This window comes from Aquarana catesbeiana, linkage group LG01, assembly GCF_042186555.1.
Source record: "Aquarana catesbeiana isolate 2022-GZ linkage group LG01, ASM4218655v1, whole genome shotgun sequence".
In the NCBI taxonomy this organism is placed as follows: domain Eukaryota; kingdom Metazoa; phylum Chordata; class Amphibia; order Anura; family Ranidae; genus Aquarana; species Aquarana catesbeiana.
The window spans coordinates 641,624,201-641,652,000 of NC_133324.1; the positions used below are offsets into that span (position 1 = coordinate 641,624,201).

A 27,800-nucleotide genomic window follows, 5' to 3' on the forward strand; every position below is an offset into this window, starting at 1 on the left:
CAATATAGTGTGTTTTAGTGCATTAAAATTTTAAAAAGTGTGTTTTTTCCCCAAAAAATGCGCTGCGCAAATACTGTGTGGAAAAAAAAAAAAATGAAACACCCACCATTTTAATCTGTAGGGCATTTGCTTTAAAAAAAATATATAATGTTTGGGGGTTCAAAGTAATTTTCTTGCAAAAAAAAATAATTTTTTCATGTAAACAAAAAGTGTCAGAAAGGGCTTTGTCTTCAAGTGGTTAGAAGAATGAGTGATGTGTGACATAAGCTTCTAAATGTTGTGCATAAAATGCCAGGACAGTTCAAAACCCCCCCAAATGACCCCATTTTGGAAAGTAGACACGCCAAGCTATTTGCTGAGAGGCATGTCGAGTCCTTGGAATATTTTATATTGTGACACAAGTTGCGGGAAAGAGACAATTTATTTTTTTATTTTTTTTTTTGCACAAAGTTGTCACTAAATGATATATTGCTCAAACATGCCATGGGAATATGTGAAATTACACCCCAAAATACATTCTGTTGCTTCTCCTGAGTACGGGGATACCACATGTGTGAGACTTTTTGGGAGCCTAGCCGCGTACGGGACCCCGAAAACTAAGCACCGCCTTCAGGCTTTCTAAGGGCGTAAATTTTTTATTTCACTCTTCACTGCCTATCACAGTTTCGGAGGCCATGGAATGCCCAGGTGGCACAGCCCCCCCCCCCCAAATGACCCTATTTTGGAAAGTAGACACCCCAATCTATTTGCTGAGAGGTATAGTAAGTATTTTGCAAACCTCACTTTTTGTCACAAAGTTTTGAAAATTGAAAAAAGAAAAAAAAATGTTTTTTCTTGTCTGTCTTCATTTTCAAAAACAAATGAGAGCTGCAAAATACTCACCATGCCTCTCAGCAAATAGCTTGGGGTGTCTACTTTCCAAAATCGGGTCATTGGGGGGGGCGTTGTGCCACCTGGGCATTCCATGGCCTCTGAAACTGTGATAGAGGCAGTGAAGAGTGAAATAAAAAATTTACACCCTTAGAAATCCTGAAGGCAGAGATTGGTTTTCGGGGCCCTGTACGCGGCTAGGCTCCCAAAAAGTCCCACACATGTGGTATCCCCATACTCGGGAGAAGCAGCTAAATGTATTTTGGGGTGCAATTCCACATAGCCCATGGCCTATGTGAGCAATATATCATTTAGTGACAACTTTGTGCAAAAAAAAAAAAATTTGTCACTTTCCCACAACTTGTGTCAAAATATAAAATATTCCATGGACTCAACATGCCTCTCAGCAAATAGCTTGGGGTGTCTACTTTCCAAAATGGGGTCATTTGGGGGTGGGGGGGTTGTGCCATCTGGGCATTTTATGGCCTTCAAAACTGTGATAGGTAGTGAGGAGTGAAATCAAAAATTTACGCCCTTAGAAATCCTGAAGGCGGTGATTGGTTTTCGGGGTCCCGTACGCGGCTAGGCTCCCAAAAATTCCCACACATGTGGTATCCCCGTACTCAAGAGAAGCAGCTGAATGTATTTTGGGATGCAATTCCACATATGCCCATGGCCTGTGTGAGCAATATATCATTTAGTGAAAACTTTTTGTAATTTTTTTTTTTTTGTCATTATTCAATCATTTTGGACAAAAAAAAAATAATATTCAATGGGCTCAACATGCCTCTCAGCAATTTCCTTGGGGTGTCTACTTTCCAAAATGGGGTCATTTGGGGGGGTTTTGTACTGCCCTGCCATTTTAGCACCTCAAGAAATGACATAGGCAGTCATAAACTAATAGCTGTGTCAATTCCAGAAAATGTACCCTAGCTTGTAGACGCTATAACTTTTGCGCAAACCAATAAATATACACTTATTGACTTTTTTTTTTACCAAAGACATGTGGCCGGATACATTTTGGCCTAAATGTATGACTAAAATTGAGTTTATTGGATTTTTTTTATAACAAAAAGTAGAAAATATCATTTTTTTTCAAAATTATCTGTCTTTTTCCGTTTTATAGCGCAAAAAATAAAAACGGCAGAGGTGATCAAATACCATCAAAAGAAAGCTCTATTTGTGGGAAGAAAAGGATGCAAATTTCGTTTGGGTACAGCATTGCATGGCCGCGCAATTAGCAGTTAAAGCGACGCAGTGCCAAATTGTAAAAAGTGCTCTGGTCAGGAAGGGGGTAAATCCTTCTGGGGCTGAAGTGGTTAATGGGCAGGGTGAATGTACCTAGTTGATTCATCGTTCAGCTCGGGTACGACCAGCCTGCCGGATTTTCTTATGATTAATTATCTTCTCCTGCAGGAAAGAAATTCGCTCCGTGTATTGCCTGCCTTAGACTGCATACTAAAAAAATTTTTTCAGAAGGAGAAATATTATGGTTCATTATGCTCTTACTAAGTGGTATCATTTTCTGTTGCCGTGTTTTATGCTGGGTTGATAATCTGTTGTGTGCTTGACATGCTCTTGTTGATTAGTTTAACAGAATATTGCTATGCTATGCGATCTCAACATGGCTTTCATCTATACTAAATGTTATTGGAATAAGTTAGTATAGACTTTTACAGCTGTTGTGAAGGGGACAGTGTTGACAGTCTAAAAAGTTCACTTCAGAACTTCTCTCTACATACAAGTCTATGAGAATGCAGACACAGGTCAATTGCACAGGTCAATTGCGCCTGCAATAAGGTCTTAATGATCTCAGAAGAGTCTCAAATTGATGTAAAAAACAAATTGCATTTCCCCTCAAAGCCTGACTACACAGACCCATGGTTTTCACATAACTAAACTGTATTATGTGAATTCACAGTCTAGTGTACTTGTTCTCACGCATTAGCACATATTTACCCCTGGGGGGGTATTTGATGATTACTGTACAGTAGCCACTTATAAACGAATGAATGAAACATGACAATGCAGAGTAGTAGTACTACCTGATGTCCACTAGATGGTAGAATAGTATGTTTTGATAGTCTGTGCCATTTGTAGGAAAATACAGTGAGAGCAATTAACACTTGAGCAGCTGTGCATGGCAACCAATCAGCTTTAAGCTTTTATGTCCAAAGACTAACTGAACAAGCTGAGGTTAGAAGGTGATTGTTTGCCATGCACTGCTGCTCCAGATGCTGTCTGCTCCAGTTTAAGTAAATTCCCCCTAATGACCTTAACAATTATTTATGGCTTATAATAAATGCTGTGGTCATCTGATAATTCAAAGGAAACGAAGTTGGGGAAAGGAGCGCTCCGTGCATATTTCCCGTACCTCAGGTTGACGCGCTGCTCTTGCGATCTGCATGCAAATGCCAGTGTATTAACAGCGCACCGTAAATCAAATTCAGATCAATTTGCCTGATACTGTAGTGCCATGTGTTTTGGTGTGGTGCATTTTTAAAAGTGGGGTAAGTACTACTTTTTGTGCCGTTCAGTGCCTTTTCCAATGAATGGGCTGTCAAAACTCATCGCATGGGTGTGAACTGGCCCTCTAGCCACCAATGATATGATGTTCAGCTTCACTATAGATTTATTTTGTACACAGTTTGCATCAGTCAGCCCTACCATGAAGATGACAATAATTCTTTTGAAATCACCAATGCAGTTGTTAGATGCCTTTTCTCAGTAAAATGATGTAGAACAAAGATGTTTTATTTGAATAATATAAAAAAGCTTCATAATTGTACTTTACAAGACACAAAGAACTTTGAATGGACATTTGCCACTAAAAGGCAGGGATTCTCGCTCAGGCATAATCCTCCCCAGCTCAGCTAACTTTTTAGCTAATGTTCTTAGGTAATGGATATGCCTACATATGTGATAATAAGTACTAAAGCGCTGGTATGATTTAAAACTGAAAAGTGAAAAAAATTTTTTAAAAAGATAACAGCTGCAACCAATAAAGTGATCTCACACTAATACAGTACATAAACTAAAAATAATTGGTGCGCTAATATCACACTATGATGAAGCACAGTGCCACCTAATTACACGTGAAAATTGTGACACCCATTCACCCAACAAACTAGGCACAAAAAGTGTCTGGATTTCTTGCATACATCTGCCGGAGACTTTTTATGCCTAGTTTGGGTGAATGGGTAGTGCACAGGAGATTATTACTATTGGATTTTTAGCTTCTGTTACAGAAGATCCACATTGTATTTTGTATTGCATTTATATTTTTGCACTGAATTTATATGTGACTGACAGTTTGGTTTTTTACTTTTTGACACATTGTCACAATTTTCACGTGTAATTAGGTGGCACAATGCTTCATCATAGTGTGATATTAGTGCACCAATTATTTTTAGTTTATGCCTCTGAGGATTTTAATGTGTGAGCTTTAGTGCTATACTTTCTGGCATTTTCCTAACAACCTTTAGGGGGCAGGGGAGGGTTTCATCCAGCTACATTGCTGTGGCCAGTAGGCCAAGTATGACTGTATCTGAATCCCGCTTGCAAGAGTAGAGAAGGTCCACAATTGTGGTGAACTCCAGCGTGCGCTTTACCATGAGACTTTGCTAGTAGGGTGCTCTGCAGGACCTGGCAGGCCAATGATCCCCCAGGGGATGATGGGTGGGGGGTTTAACGAGTCCCTGAAGGTCCTGCCATAATGAGTGAAGATTGGACCTGCAGTTGGGACTGGTGAGCGCCTTGGGTCCAAGTGGAGCAGGTGGCAACATTCCCCTAAAGTGTGTATGTGGGCTGTTTTTTTCAGGCAGAGCTCTACAAAATATTAGCGCTGTACAGAAGAGGCAGACCAGCGCCACGCATGATGGCGTCATTGTGAGCATATGCACAGGCACAGTTTTTCTGGTACTCTTGGGTGCAGCAACACGTGTTTTACAGGATACTGCTGATTAGTATGCCCAGTGGTTCATCTGACACAGCAACTTCAGCACAAGGGCACGGCAAGTATCTGGGGACTTGTTCACAGGGAGTGACTACCACTTAGGTGTTTTGGCTCCTGCTCACACTTCTCTCAGCTGGGAGACTGCTCCCCTCAGGGTATAAAAGACCTACAAGCTCTCAGCGTGCCATGGGCAGGCAGAGAGGTGGAGGGGAAGGATGATGAGGTAGACTCCCAAATCCCTACTGGGGAGAAAGGCCCACCTGCACAGTTTTCCTTGCAATGGCTCCCGAAAAGGTCAGATTAGCTCTGCCCTTATCTGGTATGTCTACTGTCTCAGGGGCACAATCCCCTGCTTCCTTTGTATCAAGGGAGTAGCCATTATGGTCTAAGATCAGCTCCCAGGGGTTTTCAATGTGTTGAAACACCTGGAATGCAAACGTAGACATTCTTCTGGGAGGATGATGTGTTGGAGGAACATCCTCAAAATGAGGAAGAGGAGGAGGCTGTCTAGAATGAAGGAGTATGGGATATGAAAAAAACAAAGATATATACTTACCTGTGTGATGCTGCAGCTGTCCCACATCGGCTCTAATACAAAGAACTGAAAGTTTAAATGACCACTGATCCCTCGGCTCTCTGTCTGCATGGGATGGAAAACGGTGATGTCCCATCTTGGCTCTAAGACCAAGAACTGAGCGATCAAATGACTGATCACTCAGCTCTCGGTCTGCTTGAAACAGAAAGCAGTGACTGTTAGTCACCATTTTCCTTGGTAAAAGATTTTGTACAGGGTGTCAAACAGATTGTTTTCATTGTGCATCCCCCTTTGACTCTGTGGGAACCTTAACTTGGTTTTGTTTTGCAGATTTCATTTGAGCCTCTTCAAGAGATGTTCTTGTTGCTTGTTACAGACAAGGTTGTCATTTTGATTGGCCTTATCTTAGATCTTAGGATCTCGAAGTTGGCTCTGCTCTCCTGCAAGTAGTCTTCACCAGTTAAGATGGTGTTGAAATTTCGGTCGTTTTTGTTTTTTTAAAGCAAGGTGGTTTGGGACACAGGATTGGGACAAAAGGATAGTAACAAAATGTCCTAAGGAGAAGATGCTTTACTCTTTGGATGATAAAATTTATCTGAAGTCAGCCGCTTCTTTTCAACAATCTGATTCCCTGTTTGTTTTGCCTGAGGGTCCTCGCAAGAGAGAGGCTGCCTCTTAAGCCACTATTTCTTGGTGCATTCATCAGCCCATTGGGTTTGGGGTTATTGCTTTGTTGGCCACCCCTCATATTCAGTGCTTTGAGACATGCCAAGTAGTCATTAATATGAAGTCCTCTGTGTCTTGTGACAGTTCGGAAATTGGGATTTTTGGTCTATTTCCTTCTTTCTTCCTGTCTCTTTAACGGTTAATGATTCAGGATGTGCAGTAGGAAATATCTTCTAGACAAAACGGCATTCAAATACACTTTTTGGAATGTTCTTCAGCTTTATGTTGTGGTCTTGAGATTCCCTATTACTCCCTGTCTCAAGTCACAGAATTGTCACCAGAAAATCTAACCATTGACCACAGACAGCAGATAAACCTGAGTGGTACTGAGCATTCCCACTCTACCTTAAAAAAACAAAAACAAAAAAAAAAATGGTTTGTTGTCGGTACTTTATTTTCAGCTATATAGTTTCTTTTTAACTATTTGAGGACCACAGCTTTTCTCCCTTGTTCTGTGAAAAAGTAATTAGTACAACCCCTGGCATTAACCTCAAAATATAATCAACAAAATCTTTTGAGTGTATGGGATACAAGATTGAATTTTACATAATGTAGCCAAATTGTACAGCCACAAGTCCAAGTCTACATCACTGTAGATGACAGCTGCTTTCTGCAGTGACTAAAATCTGTATCAAATTGCCTCTTCACCATACTTACCCTAATTTGCCCTCCCTATAATCTTGCCAGTCTTTTCAATCTATTTTCAAACTGAAAATAGCAGGAAACTATAGCATCCAATGGGAGGACTTGATCGTGTACAATTTATTTTTTTTGTTCAATGAGTGAGTAAATGAGTATGTGAATAAGGAAAAGGAATGACAACATAGTGTGTTAGCAAAGTAATTAGTATATTGTTTGTTAGCGTTATTAGTATTCATTGCTATCTGGTTTCTTCTTTTTACATACTTTTCTTTTCTTTAAATCTTGCCAAGGTGCAGAGTTTTGCAATTTTGCTCTAAGTGCAGCAATGAGTTTTTATTGACTTGGATAGGTTTCACAAGATCAGGTCTGTAATACTAGAAAGGAGAGAGGGGATGGCAAAAAAAGCACATAGAGAATCTGGTAAAAAAAATAAAAATTGGCCTTGTTGAATCTCTGACTGACTTTGGGACTGATTTGGACACCCCACATGTAAAGAGATTTCTTTATTTTGTACTCACCTAAAATTATTTTATTCTGCTGTCCTTGCGACTGTTTTTAGTCCTTTTGTTGTTGGTCTGTTGCCATAGTTAAATGTATGTTATTTAAATTTTTGCCTTATATGGATTTCACTTTCTGCTACATCTGAACTCCTGAGCCGGTGTCGGGGTATAGCCACTAGAGGGAGCTGACACCTTTTCGATTTGTGTAGTGTACAAACAGTGTAGTGTAGTGTATTTATTTTGAAGAACCTAAAGGGTCGTTACACCCAAAACGTACACTTTTAGAGTTTGAGAGAATCTGGAAAATATGGATGAGGCTCAGGTTGAGCGGGAGTTCCACTTGAAAACCAACCTGTTCACATTTAGGCAAATGGGTAAACATATATTTAGTCTGTTTGAACGCCAGCTGATGATTGCAAACAAATATCAGTTGGGGACCTGTCATTTTGCAGTGGTAGCACTACTGCCACAAAATGACAGATCCCTGGCCAGCTAGTGTTAGAAAAAATAAAACAGCCTGTGGCCCCCTTACAATTCATTTCAGAGCCATATTCAGGCATGCATCCTGAGTGGCCAGGAAGGAAAGAGCAGCCAGCTTGTGAACCCCTAATTTCCCCTCCGTGAACCAGACCAGGCCACTGACAAGAAGAGAGAATTTGTCACCATGTTGAGGCGACCTGGGCCTCATCCCCAAGTCGTTTTGCAAGTCGCCGTGGAAGTCGTGTGCAGGTCGCCTCGCCCCTGTGTGAACCGAGGGCTAAGGCTTCATGTACACTGCTGCTGATAAACGGGACGTTCTGAGGCAGTTGACTGCTTTTTTCAGCTGCCCCTGAACTCATTCAATGTTATCTTATCAGTACATGTACACAGGTTCATTTAATGTCGTTTTTAGGCAGTTGAGTTTAGAGGCCTTTTTTTGGAAAGCAAAAAAATGAGTTCAGACACTGAGTTTAGAGGCATTTCAAGAGCCAAAAGCAGTAACTCACATTTAGCCACGTTTCGTTTACAGACGTTTTTCATTTTTGGCTATTTTGAGAAAAAAAATTTTTTTTTTTTCCAAACGCTTCTAAACGTAAACGCGGCATGTAAACGCAGCAAAATAGACGGTTTAAACGTGGGTTACTATCTGTTAAGTTAAATCGTTAAGGAGAGGTTGTAAAAACGTCACGTGTACGTTAAGCCTTGACATACGTTTAGCAGCAGCAGTGTACATGAGACCTAATGAAGTTGAAATTAAAAAAAAAATCATAATACAATGTGTTTAAAAAAAATAAAGTCCTTGCTGCCCCTTTACACACCTGCAAATGCAAAGGTGTGCCCAAGGTAGGTGTGCATATAAACGATGACTGCACCACACATGTGAGGTATCGCCTCGAGCACCAGCATGAGAACAATAGTTCTAGCGTCAGAGCTCCCAGTTAACTTTAAACTGATGAGTAAAGGCTTTAAAAGTGTTGTCTATGGAGATTTTTGGGTACCATTATTTTTTGCGATATCAATTGTTTTTCTGTGTGAACGGTGTCCATGGTGGATGGGCTTTGGGGGGTAGTGCAATGCAAGGCACCGTTTCCCTTTTTTTATTTTTTGTTCACTTTATTAAAAATGTCACAAAATGATATTTAATTTATTTCTATGCCCCACTTCTCAGCTACAATGCATAGAGACTGCATGCGCTCCAGTGTGAACAGGGAACATAAAAAAACAATTCTGTGTGACCTTGTGCAGACTAACATTTTTCAAGTGCAGAAAACCGCTGCACAAGTGTGAATGAACCCTAACAAAGTAGATCATACAGCTGATCTGAGAGGTTTTTTTTTTGTGAGGATCACCTTTTTCTTGTTAAACTGCTGGTTTGCATACAGCTAAGGGAGATCTGTGATGATCGCATTAGTTGAAGGATGAGGCTTCTTTGCTAAATTCTAAGAAAATAGCAGAATGCGTCGGATTTTCTTTCATCCTAAACGTATATTTATTTAGTGTACCATTTTATATATTTCCTAAGTGCAGAGCTTTATCCAGGGCTGCGCGTATTCTATGTTCACTTTATTTCTAAGGAAATGTAATTCCTAAAGTAGCAGACTTCTGGCACATTATAACTGTAGTCAAATCTTTCTGGCTTGGTAGGAGTGATTTAACAATAATTACACAAATCCTTATAAAATTCATTGCCTTATTGATATATTCACAAGCTCCAATGTTCTCCATATCGTTCACTACAACACTGCTGGATTTATGAAGAATTTGACACTAGACAGTGAAAGTTATACATGAGGATAAAAGTATACAATATGTTGTGGCGCTCCATATTTTCTTATCGGGTATCATTTAGGACACCTCCCTCACTCATATAAATGTCACTGTCACTCTATGTACTATGTGGTCTATTACCTTTGCTGTTTAGCAAGTAGTTGCTCCTTGTCTGCAGCTTTCTAGGTGAATCATTTACATAATGGCACCTGTAAATGTCCTAGCCTTTCATGACTCAGTAGTTTCTGCTTTCATGTCAAGGGCAATGATAATAGAAATCATCTTAACAGTGTTTTCTCTAGTTAGCCTGGCAGGTATGTGAGCACTTTTTCATAACCTGAACATGTGATTTCAAAAATTGCATTAGTGGTGGCTTTATCAATGCATTATTCCTGATGTTGACATTTAAATTACATTTCCAGTTTAAAAGGGGTGTTGGGTGGGTATAAATGTAATAGTTAGATGGAGAACAACATATCAGGTTGTCTCTTATAGTCTCTGAAGTCTTTGATCTATTCCCATATAACTGTTTAAAGTGTCAATATATTATTTATGAATTAAAGTAAAAGGTTTGATGAACTATGCATTTTTTTGTAATATATTTTTAAAGGAACCTACACATTGTGAAGCCAATCCTGATCTCATCTTTGAAGATATGGAGGTTATGACAGATTTTGAACTGCACAGGCTTTGCAATGAATTCTCAAGCCTATCCACATTTACACTTGAAAAGCAGCTCCTTTTAGATTCTGGGAAATTTGAGGTGCTGGAGAACTTACTATCTGACCTGAAGAAGAAGGTAATTTTCTTTTCCATTTTTTTACAAGTAGGAATTTTGTACTTCCCATATAATTATTTTCTTGAAGTCCACTGAGAAACACTGAAAATCTTTAACCTTTGGGGTATACTGCTGCCAACAGGATGATTGAGCATTGGTAAACTGTAGGACAGCCAGAATAACCCAATCCTACTATCAGTATTTCTCAGTTTTGTATAAAAACAGTACCAAGAGAGAGTTGACTGCAAGAAAAGGATTTCACGATAAATACAAAAAAACTATTTATTTTTTATTCTAGTCTATTGGTTAACACACACAGTCTTTCACCTTCAAGACTTTCAAATGCAGTTTAACTGATGGGTGGGCAAGAGAGCAAGGGATCTCTGTCAGGCTCGAAATTAACAATATAAAAGCAACGTCCTGGTTGGAGGAAGATCAGAACTGAACTAGGTCAGAAAGTGGTCAACTTAACCTGATCCCAGTTCCAAAAAAACTTGGGGTTCCATGTTGTGATACACTGTCAAGGTAGACACTCAGAGGCATTTAATGGGCATGTGTTCCCTGAGGATGAAATAGAGTAGAATTACCTCCAAGGAGTTAAAACGGTGGTTCTTGAAAAAAACAAAGAAAGTTTAGATCCCGCAGAATTACAAGGGACAAATAGGGTATAGTAAATGGTAACTTCCCAGAGCATTCCCTGCTCCCACCAGAGGCACATTTGAGTTTATGGACCGCTTCTCCAAGTCCAGATGTAACCACTTGGGGGAAGTCTGGCCTCCATTACCCTCAGAAAAACACAGCAAACAGGACTAGAACATGACGTTCCATTCAGGTCAGGATCTGAATTACCTCTCACCATCTCAAAAACTCCTGTTCCTTCTTGATGGGTGAGCCCCCCCCCCCCAAGCACTGTTGCATTGTCCCAACTGGATCCAGATCAGATGTTTCCGGTGATTTATAGAAAGAACCAGTTTTCTGAAGCTCCAAGATATAGACTGAGTGACAAGAATTCAGACAAGAATTAAAGGCTAAGTTCACTTTTTTTCTTTCTAAATTCCAGCTTCCCTATGTATATTTATATACCATTAATGTACCTCTGCTACAGAAGAAAAAATATTTCTGCATATTCTAGGACAGTCAATACCTCAGCCTCCAGTGTCTCCTATAGAAAACTCCTCGATTACTTCCTGGTATTCGTCCTGTTATTTGGGACAGGAAAACCGTTAGAAGGAAGTAGTTCAGCAGCTGACCTAATTAACACACACCTTGTACTTGCTCTCCCACTCCAGGAGATTGCTCCCAACCACCTCTGTAGTTACATGCAGACACTGTCAGTGAGCACCATTCTCACTAAATACCCAGCCATTGTCTTTCTCTGCGTTCAATTGTTTTGTAGCTTACCACCTTCTTGCATAGATTGTTCATTTGGCAGAGTGTAGGGGAGCTGAGCGATCACATAAAAGCCTACGTGAAGCCAAGCTGTAGCACTGAAAACAGCAGAAGTGTGTCCCTGGAAGTCTGTAAAACTCACCATAAATTATACAATCTGTGCAACCTCCTTTTTAGATCTACCATCAGCTATGTAATGTAATGGCCTACCTGATTGGATACAGAGTGATTGGATAGATAGGTGTGTCCTCCTATTGTATAGTTTTGGTGAATTTAGGGAGATTGTACAATCGGATTTTACAGTGTATGGCCACCTACAGTATATACGCCTAAAATGAACTAGTTGCACTTTGGGTACCGTTAACGGCACCCTAAACGCTGAAGCAAACCTGTATTATTGAATGCAATAATGTGCGACAAACGCGGTAACAAATTGTGCAAACCGCAACGCACTAAAATGCCCCATAAGCTACTTTTCTGCGTTTGTCACATATAGAGCAGCTTATTGAAATCAATGGGCAACCCTATGCATGTCATGCAAAAAGTGTGTCAAAAACATGCTTCCACTACGCAGTGTTAATGGGGCCTGAAAGTGAAATTAGTGTGTTAACACCCTGCCCCCTCCCTGAGCTGGATCATAAGAACATTTGACAGCTGAATGGCTCCCTCCTGTGTACTTGTATAAAGGTGGCCATACACTATGCAGTCTGATTGTACAATCTCTGTTCCAATTTACTTAAGATCTACCAGAACTATGGAATAGAATAATCTACCTGAACAATCCATTTAATTTGTATCCTATCAGGCAGGCCCTTGCACTACATAGTTGATGGTAGATCCAAAGGAGATGGTACAATCAAATTGTACAGTGTATGGCCACCTTAAAGTGTTACTAAACCCAGGACCCTTCATTCACTATATCTGGTCTCCCACAGTACACCGAGCATGGAATAGTAAATATAAACTTCTAAATACCTTTTCTCATCAGCAATTAGAGCAGTCTTGTGACTTCTATCAGTGTCTGGTTAAAGCTTATAGAAGGAGTTTTTATTCTCCTCTGACTGTCCTATGAGACTGCAGGACCCCTGATCCTCTGGACAGTGCTGATTGGCCCTGTGCTAATCACATGCACCCTTCTAAGAAAAGAAAACACACTCTAGCAATACACACCAAACTGAACATGTACAGAGTGCTTCCAAAAGCTCTTTTCATGAGAGGGATTGTGGACTGTGGACAGAGAAGACAGGATTAACCCCTTAGTTTCCACAGTGAGTATAACAAGCATGCTTTACTTCATATACAAATTGAAATAGACAAATCATATTACATGTTTACATAGTTGGTTGAAAAAAAAGACATCTAGTTCAACCAAAAAAAAAAAAAAAATACAATCTCATATACACAATCCTTCACCCACAGTTGATCCAGAGGAAGGTGAAAAACCCAGCAAAGCATACTCCAATATGCTACAGCAGGGGGAAAAAAAATTCTTCCTGATCCCCCGAGAGGCAACTGGATTTTCCCTGGATCAACTCTACCTATAAATGTTAGTACCCAGTTATATTGTGTACATTTTAGAAAAGAATCCAGGCCTTTTTTAAAGCAATCTACTGAGCTTGCTAGAACCACCTGGAAGGGAGTCTATACCACATATTCACAGCTCTTACTGTGAAGAAACCTTTCCGTATTTGGAGATTAAATCTTTTTTTTCCTCTAGACGTAAAGAGTGCCCCCTTGTCCTCTGTAATGACTTTAAAGTGAATAACTCAACACCAAGTTCACTATATGGACCGCTTATGTATTTGGACCACATATTGGGATGGCTAGGGCAGAAAAGACATTAGAAAAGGCTTCTATTTAGTGTGAAAAGTGACATTCTGCCTGAACAGGTGAACTTAGTCTTTAAAAAAATGTGAGAAAACAACTATATTATCAGTTAAATGGTGTGGCAAAAATGAAAAGCAGTTATTGCTTGATTGGTCTCTACAATTAAGACATCATTGTGAGATTTTCAGAAATATAGACTTGCTTCTTAATCAAAAGGCTAAACTCCTTTTACAATTCTATGACACTGCAGTAAATCTTATGATTTTGAATGAATTGATAAGCTAATTAAATGTATTTATTTATTTTTTATTATTCTTCATATGATTTGAGCTTAGGGTGACCTGCTAGAGAAAACTTTCCTTAGCAGCCACACTAATTGAATAGTAGCCTCTATGACACCGTGGGGGTTGATTTACTAAAACTGGGATGTACAAAATCTGGTGCCGCTCTGCTTAGAAACCAATCAGCTTCTATGTTTTCATGTCAAAGGTTAATTGAACAAGGTGATACCCCCCCGGTATTATAATGTATAACACCTGATTATTTTTCTTTGCTAAAAGTTGATTTCCTTTAAAACCAAGAAGGAGAAACTTAATAATAGACATTGACATGTAACAAAAACGGCACAAAATCGACCACAAACTCTTTTTATGATGATTTTGCATTTATTTCTGTGCAGGGTGACAGAGTTGTACTTTTCAGCCAGTTCACTATGATGTTAGACGTATTAGAGGTCTTTCTTCAGCACCACCAGCATCGTTATCTCCGACTAGATGGGAAGACGCAGATATCAGACAGGTGTGTCTTTGAAAGTAGAACATGCAATGTGTTCATGCTAGTTTGCATATTAAAGTCTGTTTATGAATGTTTGCCTACCTGTTATTTTTCTTTATATCCATTCTTAGCAAATGCTATCTTGTAAAGCTGGGTCACTGGGTATGGTATTCCACTTCAGGAATGGACACCTTATGCACAATTCAAGGGCCACCTTCTTTGGCAGCAAAAGACAAAAAAAAAAACACAGCTGTAATTGTAGGCCTCATGCACGCACACTACGGTTTTTCTGCGGCTCCTAGATGAATCTGCTTTTTTTTTTTTTGTTTTTCCCCTCTAAACGCCCCTGCATGTTAGCCTGTGTCCATGCACATATATGCGTTTAGAGGCAGAAAAAGAAACCCACTGCCAGCGCGTCCAGAAAAAACGATTTATGCATGTAAATGCGCCGGAATGCACCTAAGCGCTAGGCACATTTAGTACTTGAGCATTAATTTACTTCTGTGGCCAGAAAAAATTATTCTGGTCAATGAAATGAATTAACATCCAAGCACTTGATGCGCCGAAATGCGTTTACAGGCGTCAAGTGTTTTTTCTGCCAAAACACTGTTGCCAGGAGGAAAGGCATTTCAGAAGAGATGAGAAAATGTCCAGTGTGCATGAGGCCTTAGGTGCATTGCTTGCCTTGCTCTTGAGATCTGCCCATCCCTGTTCTGCATCCTTGTAAAGTGTTTTATGCGACACCAGATTTGTAATAACAATGGTTTACAAAGATAGAAATGTGACTGCCTAGCTTATAACGTGAATAGAAACTAATTTGCTTCTACGTGCTCTGGTTGTCTTGGTTGAGAGTGTGCATTATTTCATAACTTGTGAGTTTGCTGAAGTACCTGTCCATATTTACTTTTTATTTTTGCTTATTTTTTTGTAGGATACATCTTATAGATGAATTCAATAGCGACATGGATATATTTATATTCCTTCTATCTACTAAAGCAGGTGGACTTGGGATAAATCTTACCTCAGCAAATGTTGTAATCCTCCATGATATAGACTGTAATCCTTACAATGACAAGCAAGCTGAAGATCGCTGCCATAGAGTGGGCCAAACCAAGTAAAGTTTTAATTTTGCTATAAAAAGCGTGCATCTTTAGTCAAACACTTTTTTTTTTTTCTCTTCTGGTTTTAATAGGCTCGCTATGGGGGAGAATTTCATGTCGGCTTTTTTGTGCTGCCTGTAAGAGATTTCACCCTGCTATCCTTTCCCAGGAGAAAAAAGTTACTATAAACTTCACCTTCTTTACTTTCCTGGTCACAGCCATTTACAGAACTAATGGAGAGAAGATGAATTTCCCAGATAGCAGTAAAAAGATGTCCAGTTCCCTACTTTATCAGCAGAAAAGCAGTGTAAACCAAGCACCATTTACTGTTTAGGCTGAAATGATGTGCAATTATTTTCTCTGCTTGACTTGAGAGTAATTTGACTCTGTTGCAAGCCTAAATTTTAATCTTGGATATGTCTGTAAATGAAAACCCCTTTTCACTTCTTGACAATGTTTGTTTTATTAATTTAGTTCACCACCCTAGCTTTCAAGTAGCCTTGATTGCAGCAATTCCAAATACACCCACTTTATTCTAGATGCTTAGTAATTGTAGGGCTAAAGAACAATTGCTTATTCACAGTTTAAGTAATATGTTTACACAAGCCAATTCCTAAGATATCAGAATACGTATGCCAATGGTTAACTCTATGCAAGCTTTTATTCCAAAGTACAAGTTCTATGCAAGCTTTTATTCCAAAGTACAAGTGCAAGGTATACAAACATCCATCATTAATGGTTAGCTGTAGTAGGAAATATGGCAATAGTCTTACATTTGTCATTTTTGGAAGAAAAAAAAAAAAGACGGTTAAGTTTTATATTCAACATTGTGGTTTTCTTGTGCTTTTAATGATATGATGCATTATACTATTGTAATATGATTTCCTAATCTGAGTAAAATAGACAGCCTGTGTCACTCCAGAATGATTTCCATTTACCTTTTTACTTTTATTTGACTTGCTGGCAGACTCTAAATGCAGGAAAATATGGGCCGTTTTTAAAACTAGGGGTAATTGATCTACCGTATACATTCTGTACGGGACACAGGAATTGATTCTTATACCATTTTTATTATGTGCTACCTTTAGGTGATTAAACTTACAAAAGCTTTGCTGGGTCAGTACATCCATATGTGATGGACCCCTTCTTATGCTGGGGAAGACTGCTTGTTACCTCATGATTCACTAGCAATTTCTGGATCAGTTACCCTTTGTGTACATCTTGGGATCTGTACTCGGACCCCACAATAGTGGGGCCGGCCTGTAATTTTTGCTTTAGACACTGGATCAATTTAACTTGAATAAACGTTTCTCAAATCTGGAAACTTAAACCTGCTATTTCAACTTAGGAATGGTCATTAACCATTTTGCTGTAACATTACTCAGCAAATAGCCTTTTGATTTAGCCCATCATAACAGCCCAATTACAGGCCCGATGCAATTAAGGGAATATCTGGTGTTTTAGTAACCATCATAAAACATTCCAATTTCCAGGCTTAAGTAATAACCCCTAAGCAAATCTCCTGGCTAAATATTGCCCTATTGTAAAAAAGTTTAGCTTGTAGACAAGCAAAAAAAAAACATACCTGGCTGGCTATGCCTACCCATAGATTTAAACTTAAAGCATTTGTTACCCTAAAAAAAAAAAAAAAAAAAAAAGATCCTGCTCCTTTAGAGCATGTTATACAGCACAGTGCTTGTGCTGTGTAATTTGACCCCCTGTATCACCTGTAATACCTGGCCGATCCTGCCAGTTTCCTGCCAGTTTCTGCCCTCTCCCCTGTAAACTTACTCCGGCATATCATGGCTGCTGAGCCCTGATACCGTGGTCAGTTTACGTGTCTCCGTCAGCTGCAGCCCTGCTCTGTCACCTCTGTCGTCCTCCCCCCTCCCCTCCCTGCCTGTCATCTCTTTCCAAAGCATACTGCTATTTAGCAAACGCACAAGTGCTATTAATTCTTAAAGAGGCGCAAAACTGTATATGGCCAGCTTTATTGGTTATTGGTAAAACCATATTCAGTTGAAAACACTTTATAATTTATAATTATAAACACTTAGAATTTAGATCACATTGTAACACTACCTCGAGATCCAGAGTAAAAATGTATCATAGTACTATAAGTGGCCTGAAATAGAGGACTCCTAAGTGGCATGCAGCTCAGCAGAGAAATAGGAGTATTGAGAAAATACAGTCTGTTTCTCAAGAACATGCCCATGTTTGACTAAAAAAAAAAAAGTAAATAAATCTCTTCTGCCCTCTGAAAGATAGAACCTCCATCCCAAAATAGATCCTCTGTTGTTTAAGGCGATGTTTCTTAACTCCAGTCCTCAAGGTGCCCCAACAGGTTTTCAGGATCTCCCTGAAACAGCTGTGGTAATTGTGAAGGCAGCGAAACTAATCAAATCACCTGTGCAAAATAATGGAAAGCCTGAAAACATGACCTGTTGGGGCGCCTTGAGAACTGGAGTTGAGAAACACTGGTTTAAGGTGTAGTAAGAGCACTGGCTTTTTTTTTTTTTCTATATGAAGATGCCGCATCCTTCATGATGGTCAAATTTGGTAGGAGAATAATAACTCGTGTTTATTTTTGTTTGTTTTTTTTCTAAGGGAAGTGAATGTTATCAAGTTAATTGGTAAAGAAACAATCGAAGAGTCAATGTTAAAAATCAGTCAACAAAAATTAAGATTAGAACAAGATATGACGACCACAGATACAGGTATGTCTGCTTGGGAAACCTAGTAAATAAGCAATCATAGTTGCCAGCCCCCCCCAAAAAAATATATATGTTTGAATTATAAGGCTTGCAAATTCTGTTAACACAGCCAATGTTAATAAACAGGACACTATCTTTTTTGACCATTCACCTCCTGGCCTTAAAAATTAAACTGAAGATCATTGAATCGAACCAGACAGTTACTATGGTTCAGTTCTCTCACACTGCATTGTATTTTTTTCTGGAATCACCAGTCATTCATAGCAAATACCCTAGAACAGTGGGACATGTAAGCCTGGTTCATCTTCTGTTAAATTTAGGTCAAGGCAAAAAATAAAAAGTTTTACATCTCTGGAATACATGCACTTTTCCCCACGTCTTATCTTTTAAACAAGCTGCAAGCACAGGAATAAAAGAAAAAAAAACTATTGATGCCCCTACCGCCTTCTTTGGCATGCCAACACAGCTCTGAATTACCTGTAATGTCAGCCCTGCCTACTTCATCTCTGATGTATTACAAAGCACACAGACCTCTCCACATCCTCCATCCCCTCCTCCCCATCTCCATATCCCTTTATTATACGCAGAGAGCACAGGAATTTATCAGCTTACAAGATTGCAGGCAAACGTATTATGTTATACAGGATTTACTTAGTGCCAACAGTTTGCGCAACGCTCTATACCATGAGGGCACGGCAATACAGTTACAAGCAAGCGGTGCTTCCCTTTTCTGCCTAAAGTCTGTGGCCTGTAACTAGTAAGGAATAGTCTTCTCATGTGTGTACTGTCTAGTAATGATCAACCTTTGTTTGCTGGTTGTAATAAGTGTGAGGAATTAGCTCAGTAGTGGGTTGTGCATGACTCCCTGGATGTGTCGCAGCACATTGAAAAAGGCACAGCAAGACTTTGTAAAAAAAATACACTTGTGTTTTACCAAGTCTGTGTTCACAAAGTGCACGTATCAAAACCGCAAAATAAAACAAAAACAAAAAATATATCCTTGCCATGTTGGGCATCTAACTGCTTACACAGGAACCTAACTACTTGTCCTGGAACAGCCTACTGCTTCCCAGGCACTTGACTTTCACTCAGAATAAATCAGTCTGTAGTCATACGGACTTATGCTGGTCATACGTGTATAGATTTTAGTTTAAAAAATTTTGTTTTAAAAACATTCGTTTGATTTTCTAATCGTTAGTGGGGTCAAATCGATGTTCATTTTCGACCACAGTGGTTGGGGATATTTAATATAGCAAAAAGTAAAAAATATTGCTTTTTTTCAAAATTTTTTGTTTTATAGCGCAAAAAATAAAAACCGCTGAGGCGATCAAATACCACCAAAAGAAAGCACTAAATGTGGGGAAAAAAGGACGTCAATTTTGTTTGGGTACAACGTCACACGACCACGCAATTGTCAGTTAAAGCGACGCAGTGCCGAATCGCAAAAAAAATTCTGGTCAGGAAGGGGGGAAATTCTTCTGGGGCTGATGTGGTTAAAGTGACACTAAAGGTTCATTTTTTTTTTTTTAAATAACAAACATACCTCCACTGTGCAGCTCTTTTTGCACAGAGTGGCCCCAAACCTGCTCTTCTGGGGTCCCTCGACAGCTCTCTCGGCTCCTCCCTGCATCAGATAACCCCCTGGGAGAAGCGCTCTCCCGGGTGGTTACCTTGCGGGCTCGCTAACAAGTCCAGCATTCGACGTCCATAGATGCCGAATGCAGGACTCGGCCCCGGGGGCTGCGTCATTGGATTTGATTGACAGCAGTGGGAGCCGATGGCTGCCCTGCTATCAATCTATCCAATCAACAGCTGAGAATCCCCTAGCAGAGAGACGGTGTGTCCCCATGGGACAAGTTTGAGGGTTCAGGTAAGTAAAATGGGGGGCTGAGGGGTCACTGACAGATGTTTTTTCACCTTAATGCATAGGATGCATTAAGGTGAAAAAACAAACCTTTACAACCCCTTTTAAGGCCACTGCGGACAAGGAATTTAAGTCCCTCTTTTACGGTGTTCTTTTCCTTGGCAACTTCGTCTGTGTGATCCACCATTGCTTCTATGGGGGTTCGTTGGTTTGGGCACAGCACATGACAAAAGAATCTGGGGCATTAAAGACCAATTTCTCAGGTAGACAGCACTTGGAGCTCTTTCTGGAACAGTTAGTTCTATGTGGATGAGCTGGGAGATTCTCTCCAACAAATCTCTCTCCTGGGACTTATGTTTAACATGAGGTGAGTTCTCTGGCTGAAAGACTGGTTAGCAGAACTCCCTGAAAGAAACTGTTATATGCCATTTGAGGGTGAATGCCTTTTTTTGGTAATATCCTATTTACATTAATCCATAAGATCACAGGAAGAAAGAGCACTCTTACCTTGATGAGGTGGCAGAAGCCTTTTGGAGGAGAAACTATCTGTGCCTGGGACCAATGCAATAAAGGTTCCTATCAGAACTCAGACTATGCAGAAGGCTTCCTTTCTTAAAGAAAATCTGGTACCCTGAGCCTGCCAAGACTGTCAACAAACCTTTCCAATGAAGGGTCGCCACCAAGTGAGGGCCTGGCTCGCAGTCTTTGGACCCTGGATATCGCCAATGCCTGTGTTCAAATCATTTTGTCCAATGGCTTTAAACCAGAGTTTTGCATCTGGCTACCCCCATGTTTTATGCTGCCAAATGTACTTGCTTCACTCAACAAATGTACAACCCTATTTGCTGCACTGGAACTGCTGTGCTTTCAAGGGGTTATTGTTCCTGTTCCAGAACCAGTAAGGCTAGACGGTTGCTATTCCTAACTTTTGACAGTGCCTTTGCCAAATGGCAATGTGCAGCCCGTTCTGAACATACTAAAACTTGTTCAAGCGCTTTAGGTTCTGAAGTTCTGTATGGAATCTGTAAGATCAATGATTGCTTTCTAACATCAAGGGGACTTTCTGGTCTCAGTGAAATTCAGATACCTACCTCCACATCCCCATTTTTTCTGCTTCATAAGCGCTATATGCGTTTTGTGATGTGGGAACAACTGTAGTTGTGGCTTTGCCCTTTGTCCTGGCCACAGCACCACAACTGTTTGCAAAGGTGCGGGCCCAGGTATCCCTATTATGGGGGTATTTTGGACCTCTTCTGTGGGAGAAATTGGTGAACGCCCTCAAGGTTAATATGTAACAAATGGTGCAAGTCCTACAAGACATTGGCTGGGTCCATAATCTCAAAAAAGTCAACCCTGGAGCTGTTGCACCTGCTGAAATATCTAGGCCTCATCCTGGGCATGGCCCTGACACACTTTTTTTTTTTTTTCCTCAGGAAAAACTTTGGACCCTCCTGTCCAAGATAGATTCCCTGGAACAACCCTCTATCATTTTTTGAATTAGGATGCTGGGGTTGATGGTAGACCACTTGAGGCAATCCTGTAACATCAGTTTCAATAAACACTGAAACTAAACATCCTGATAGCATGGGACAAGCGGACTCTGTCCCTGGATCACTGCATATGTCTGAGCAACAAAACCTAGTTAGTCTTGCACTGGTAGTTATCCTGCCTGGCACTGTAATTTGGGGAATCCTTTTTTCAATGGTGTAAAAGGTACTGATGACCGATGCCAATCTGAAGGTTCTCCCCTTTCCTGTAAAAGCTCACTCCACCAGAAGTGTTGATACTTTGTGGGCTTTTCAGCATCAGGCTTTGGTTTCCCAGGCTTGTAAGGCTGTCACTTGGTCTGTGCATTTTTCCCAAGTTTTACCAGGTGGTTGTTAAAGCCTTGGCGGATGCTGACCTTGGTTGGAAATTCCTCCAAGTAACCCACTAGGGGCCTTCTTTGTTCCTCTTTTCGTTTGGGGGATTTCCTTTGTTTTGCTTGCCCCTCATGAGATTGCTTTTAGACATCTTAGTGGGCAAAGAATTCACTCTCCTTTGTCGTGTGGCGTACAATTAAGGGAAAAGGATTTTCGACTTGCCTGTAAAAATACCTTTCCTGGAGTACATCACAGGACACAGATCCTTCTCCATTTATGTCACTGCAATATTGCTTGCTTAAAAAGCTGAGGCTAGCTAGCTGCCATAACCCTGGTATTTACGGGAACGCCGTGTGTTTCTCTTTAAGATAAGTGGTCTCCGTGGGGGATTCACCATGAGATCACTTATCGGTGGCGGGAGAGGTGCCCACAATGTCACGCTGCACTTCCTTCTAATCCATCAATCCAACAACCATAGGCAGTGGAGCGTTTTTGAGTCTTCTGCCCCAGTTTCTTTTTATTATCTGGATCCTTCACTCACTGGCAACATATGGTCCAAAACATTTGGATATATAAGAGCTATCTGAATCACTAAGGCTTTTTCTCTTGAATTGGCTCGTGGACTTTTTGGAACCTACTCGGTGTCTGCATATACTTATCTTTCGATCTATATACTAAAAGAGTTCATTCACTACACTCCAAAATAAAGAACCCCCTGAAGAAGACTCAGCGAGTTGAAACACGTAGGGGTCCCTTTGGGTTGCAATGCTCTTTTAGAGAATGGAATCCTTTTATAATTCCTTGTTCTTCATATGTAACATGTATATTCCTTGTTTGATTTTAACTTTATGTATAAATAAACTTTTCTACATTTGATATAATCTTGTGTTCATATTGGTGCCTTTAAAGTCCCTTCTCAACTCTGTTTTTTTTTTTTTTTTCAATTTGTCATTGGGATGTGGCACCTCTTGACACCTGGACAGTTTAGGCATTTCTGATAGATTTTATTTCTTCTGTCCGTTATTCTCAGAGTGGATTCGAGATCTTGCTCCCTAACCATATAGTTGGTTATTTATATTTACCACTGCATATAGATATTTAAGAATAAATTGCCTTTTATTTTAAACTTTACATATTAACTAAATTATACACCACACTTTTGCTAAGGTTATTGTCCGGTAATCAAAACAATAATCGGACAACTTGTCCCAGGTTTCCTGGGACCTGTGACATGTCCGAAGAGAGACCGCAAGGGAAGAAGGTACCCCCCAACCCCCACCCCCCCAAAAAAAAGTTAAATATATTTCAATTATGCAATGGGAGGATAATTGAAACTTTCCCTTTTGGGTGAAGTTCTGCTTTAATCTTCCAATACTGTGCAAGAAATTGTGTTTTTATTTTTTATTTCTCAGTTTGTTAAATCTCATTCACTTTGAAAGTGAATATGCTGTACGCGCTTAGTACATCAAGTCCCTCCATCACTTAGATTGGACAGAATGGTTCCTGTATGAGTCTATTGGGTTTATTTACTAAAACTGGAGAGTGCAAAATCTGGTGCAGCTGTGCATGGTAGCCAATCAGCTTCTAACTTCAGCTTGTTTAGTTGAGCTTTGACGGGGAATAAAAATGGAAGCTGATTAGTTTCTATGCAGAACTGCACCAGATTTTGCACACTCCAGTTTTAGTAAATCAATGCCTATATGTCTAATGTCTGCTACCACAGCATTGGACACAGACTTAAAGCGGTATTAACCACTTAAAGACCAGTCTCGTTTTGAGATTTTGGTGTTTACATGTTTAAAACTGTTTTTTTTTTTTTTTTTTTTTTTTTTTTTTTTTTTATAGAAAATTACTTAGAACCCCCAAACATTATATATTGTTTTTTTCTAACACCCTAGAAAATAAAATGGCGGTCATTGCAATGCTTTTTTCACACCGTATTTGCGCAGTGGTTTTACAAGCGCAATTTTTTCGGAAAAAAATTAACTTTTTTGAATAAAAAAATAAGACAACAGTAAAGTTAGCCCAATTTTTTTCTTATATTGTGAAAGATAATGTTACGCCAAGTAAATTGATACCCAACATGCCACACTTCAAAATTGCGCCCGGTCGTGGAATGGCGTCAAACTTTTACCCTCATAGACGACGTTTACATAAAAAATTCTACAGGTTGCATGTTTTGCGTTACAGAGGAGGTCTAGGGCTAGAATTATTGCTCTCGCTCTACCGATCTCGGCGATACCTCACATGTGTGGTTTGACCACTGTTTTCATATACGGGCGCTACTCGCGTATGCATTCGCTTCTGCGCGCGAGCTCGTCGGGGCTTTTTTTTTTTTTTTTTTTTTCTTATTTATTTTACTTGATTTTATTTATTTTTACACCATTTTAAAAAAAAATTGGGTCACTTTTTTTCCTATTACAAGGAATGAAAGGAATGTAAACCTTGTAATAGAAAAAAGTGTGACAGGTCCTCTTAAATATGAGATCTGGGGTCAAAAAGTCCTCAGATCTCATATTTGGACTTAAATGCAATAAAAAAAAAAATTTGTAATTTGAAAAAATGTGCCTTTAAGACGTATGGACGGAATTGACGTTTTGACGTCGCTTCTGCCCTGCTATGGTATGGAGACGGGTGGGGGCCATCTTCCCCTCACCCATCTCCATACCCAGCAAGGGGACAGATGCGATCGCCTCACCGACGGCTCCGGTAATCAGTGGACACCAGACCACAGGGGGGGGGGGGGGGCCTCTCCCGCCACCGATAAAAGTGATCTCGCGGCGAATCCGCCACAGAGACCACTTTTATCTTGTAGCCGGCCGAACACGGTGATACTGGGGTTATGGCAGCTAGCTACTGCCATAACAACGATATCCGTCCCCAAAAAAGGAACGTACATCAACGTGCGGCGGTCAGCAAGTAGTTAAAGGATTTTTTTTTTTTTTTTTTGTCTTAAAATAAAAAAAGATACTACACATGCCTTCTCTATGAAATGCTATTGTGCGGTCCCTTACTAACTCTCTGGCAGTCCTCTGCCAGTGCTGTCTGCTTCCCCCTGCTCCGAGTGCTTCCTTAGCAAGCCAGGTGCCTAGGTAACACCAGTGGACGCGTGCTCCTGAGCTTGGCTATGCGTGTCTATAGACCCACAGCACCAGTAAGCCACACTCCCACACCCTCCTCACAGGAACCCTAAGATCAGTTCAGCCTAAAGCCTTGTACACAGGGTCAGATTATTGGACAAATTTTTGTCAGTTTTTTGTTGGATGCTAGTCTCAAATCGAAAGTGAAGAAGCGTACTCACCATCAGAAAATTTTGTGACGACAGAATTCAACGTCAGAAGTGACGTAATGTGTTGAATAGTTTTGTATGTGTTCTTTCATTTCTGGGCATGTCTAATCTTGCTCTTCAGATTCTTTTTGTCAGAAAACCGTACTAATGAAAAGAAAATCGGACATTGTGGTCACATCAGACAAAAATTCTCAAGCCTGCACATCCAGTTTTTGTCTGCTGAAAATTCTAATGCCCCGTACACACGGTCGGACTTTGTTCGGACATTCCGACAACAAAATCCTAGGATTTTTTCCGACGGATGTTGGCTCAAACTTGTCTTGCATACACACAGTCACACAAAGTTGTCGGAAAACCTGATCGTTTAAAACGCGGTGACGTAAAACACGTACGTCGGGACTATAAACGGGGCAGTGGCCAATAGCTTTCATCTCTTTATTTATTCTGAGCATGCGTGGCACTTTGTCCGTCGGATTTGTGTACACACGATCGGAATTTCCGACAACGGATTTTGTTGTCGGAAAATTTTATCTCCTGCTCTCCAACTTTGTGTGTTGGAAAATCCGATGGAGCCCACACACGGTTGGAATTTCCGACAACACGCTCCGATCGGACATTTTCCATCGGAAAATCCGACCCTGTGTACGGGGCAATAATCTGCTGTCAAAAACAGCATAATAACGATCAGAAAATCGGCAGATCATTCATCAGACAAAATTTATCTTCAGATTTTCTGATCGTGTGTACGGGCCTTAAGACCCCATACACGCTATTAGATTTTCTGCAGATTTTTGTCTTCAGATTTACCAAAACCATATAATATGAGGTCTAACCTTAAGAGTTTCCATTTGTATGCAATCAGGCAGGCCCTTGTACTACATGGTTTTGTTAATTCGGAAGACGAAAATCTGCAGAAAATCTTATAGTGTGTATGGGGCTTTAGTTAGTCTGCATTGTCAATATCTGAAGTGTAGATGAGTACTCGGTACTGTCAATATGCTTCCAGTTCATGATAAATATACACTCAACTTGTGTACTTCCAACCATTCATAGATGATAATCCTTTTGTCTTTGTTTCAGGAGATGAAGGATCCATTCCTCTAGATATGGCGACTTTACTAAAAGCATCTCTTGGTCTTTAATGAAGAGAGTCTTTTTTTTTTTTTTTCTCTTTCTAATTACGTTTTCAAGGCAGTGATTTTTATACTGATTTAAAAGGATTGTGAACTGCTGTCTTCTCTCTCTCTTTTTTTTTTTTTTTTTGTATTTCTTAAGAAACTGAACTTACATTTATAGCAATTTGGGGTATCTGAGCTGTTTGATGTACTGTTTAAATTTTACAGCAGCTAAGTAATCCACATTTTGGAAATAACATTCTGAATATGTTAAGTCATGTTTGTGAAAGCAAATTCACTGGTTCTTTAGATTGTCAGTATTTTTGTATGTTTATTTGATCTCTTTAATACTATGTCCTGTATTCTATTGTATGTGTACACATTATGTATTTTTGTTAAACGTGATTTGATTGTTACATTTCAGTTAGTGTTATTTGTATTACATGCGCCAATTCCAGTGTGTTTTTTTTTTTTTCATTATTTTGTTTATTAAAAAATATTTGCAAATGGATCAGTGTGCAAGTTCAGTTTTTTTTAATAATTATCTTGTATCTTAGCAACACCCTTGCAACAAGGCAGGACAGGATGATGCCATCTCTGGGAGCTTTTTTCGATCACGTTTTGGGAGTTACGTATAAGGGCCTATACCTATGGCAAGGGCATTATTTACCTTTAGTCGTAGCTGTTTTGGGTTTTTTTTTTTTTTTTTGCTTTTAAACTACCCCCCCTTAAGCAGGGCTCAAAATTTCAAGTCCTGAGCTACTAACCAGGCCTTAAGAGTTACTTGCCACCAATTGCCCACCCAACCCCTACCCTGCCCCTAATTCCGCACTAAACATGCCCTCATTAATTATCATATTTTATATACAAATACCAGCTGATTGCTGATATTGGTGGTTGTTTTTTTTCCCTTATTCCATATAATGATTACGAATAAGGAAAAAAAAAAAAATAACCAATACCAGCAAATAATTCATTGTTCTGACTGTGATAAAATGAGGATAAAATATGATTGGCTACTTAGGCACCATCCTCCATACTGCCCCCCCCCCCCCCCCTCGACCGTCCTCCATACTGCCTCCCCCTCGACCGTCCTCCATACTGCCCCCCCTCGACTGACCTCCATCCTGCCCCCCCTCAACCGACCTCCATCCTGCCCCCTCTCAACCGACCTCCATCCTGCCCCCTCTCAACCGACCTCCATCCTGCCCCCTCTCAACCGACCTCCATCCTGCCCCCTCTCAACCGTCCTCCATCCTGCCCCCCCTCAACCGTCCTCCATCCTGCCCCCCTCAACCGTCCTCCATCCTGCCCCCCCTCAACCGTCCTCCATCCTGCCCCCCCTCAACCGTCCTCCATCCTGCCCCCCCTCAACCGTCCTCCATCCTGCCCCCCCTCAACCGTCCTCCATCCTGCCCCCCCTCAACCGTCCTCCATCCTGCCCCCCCTCAACCGTCCTCCATCCTGCCCCCCCTCAACCGTCCTCCATCCTGCCCCCCCTCAACCGTCCTCCATACTGCCACCCCCAACTGTCCTCCATACTGCCTCCCCCTCAACCGTCCTCCATAATGGCCCCCTCTCCACCATCCTCCATAATGGCCCCCTCTTCACCA

General features: G+C 40.4%; 1 protein-coding gene across 3 annotated transcripts in view; it reads left to right on the forward strand.

The window, feature by feature from the left end:
• Positions 1 to 26,698, forward strand: part of SMARCAD1 (SNF2 related chromatin remodeling ATPase with DExD box 1) — a 193,097-nt gene extending 166,399 nt beyond the window's left edge. For all 3 annotated transcript variants that reach the window (XM_073601046.1, XM_073601047.1, XM_073601049.1), the window contains 5 exons: positions 10,086 to 10,274; positions 14,149 to 14,267; positions 15,175 to 15,357; positions 17,951 to 18,060; positions 26,153 to 26,698. In XM_073601046.1, the coding sequence (XP_073457147.1) occupies positions 10,086 to 10,274; positions 14,149 to 14,267; positions 15,175 to 15,357; positions 17,951 to 18,060; positions 26,153 to 26,214 (663 nt within the window). In that variant the 3' untranslated portion in view covers positions 26,215 to 26,698. The remainder of the gene's footprint in view (positions 1 to 10,085; positions 10,275 to 14,148; positions 14,268 to 15,174; positions 15,358 to 17,950; positions 18,061 to 26,152) is intronic.
• The last annotated feature ends 1,102 nt before the right edge of the window (positions 26,699 to 27,800 follow it).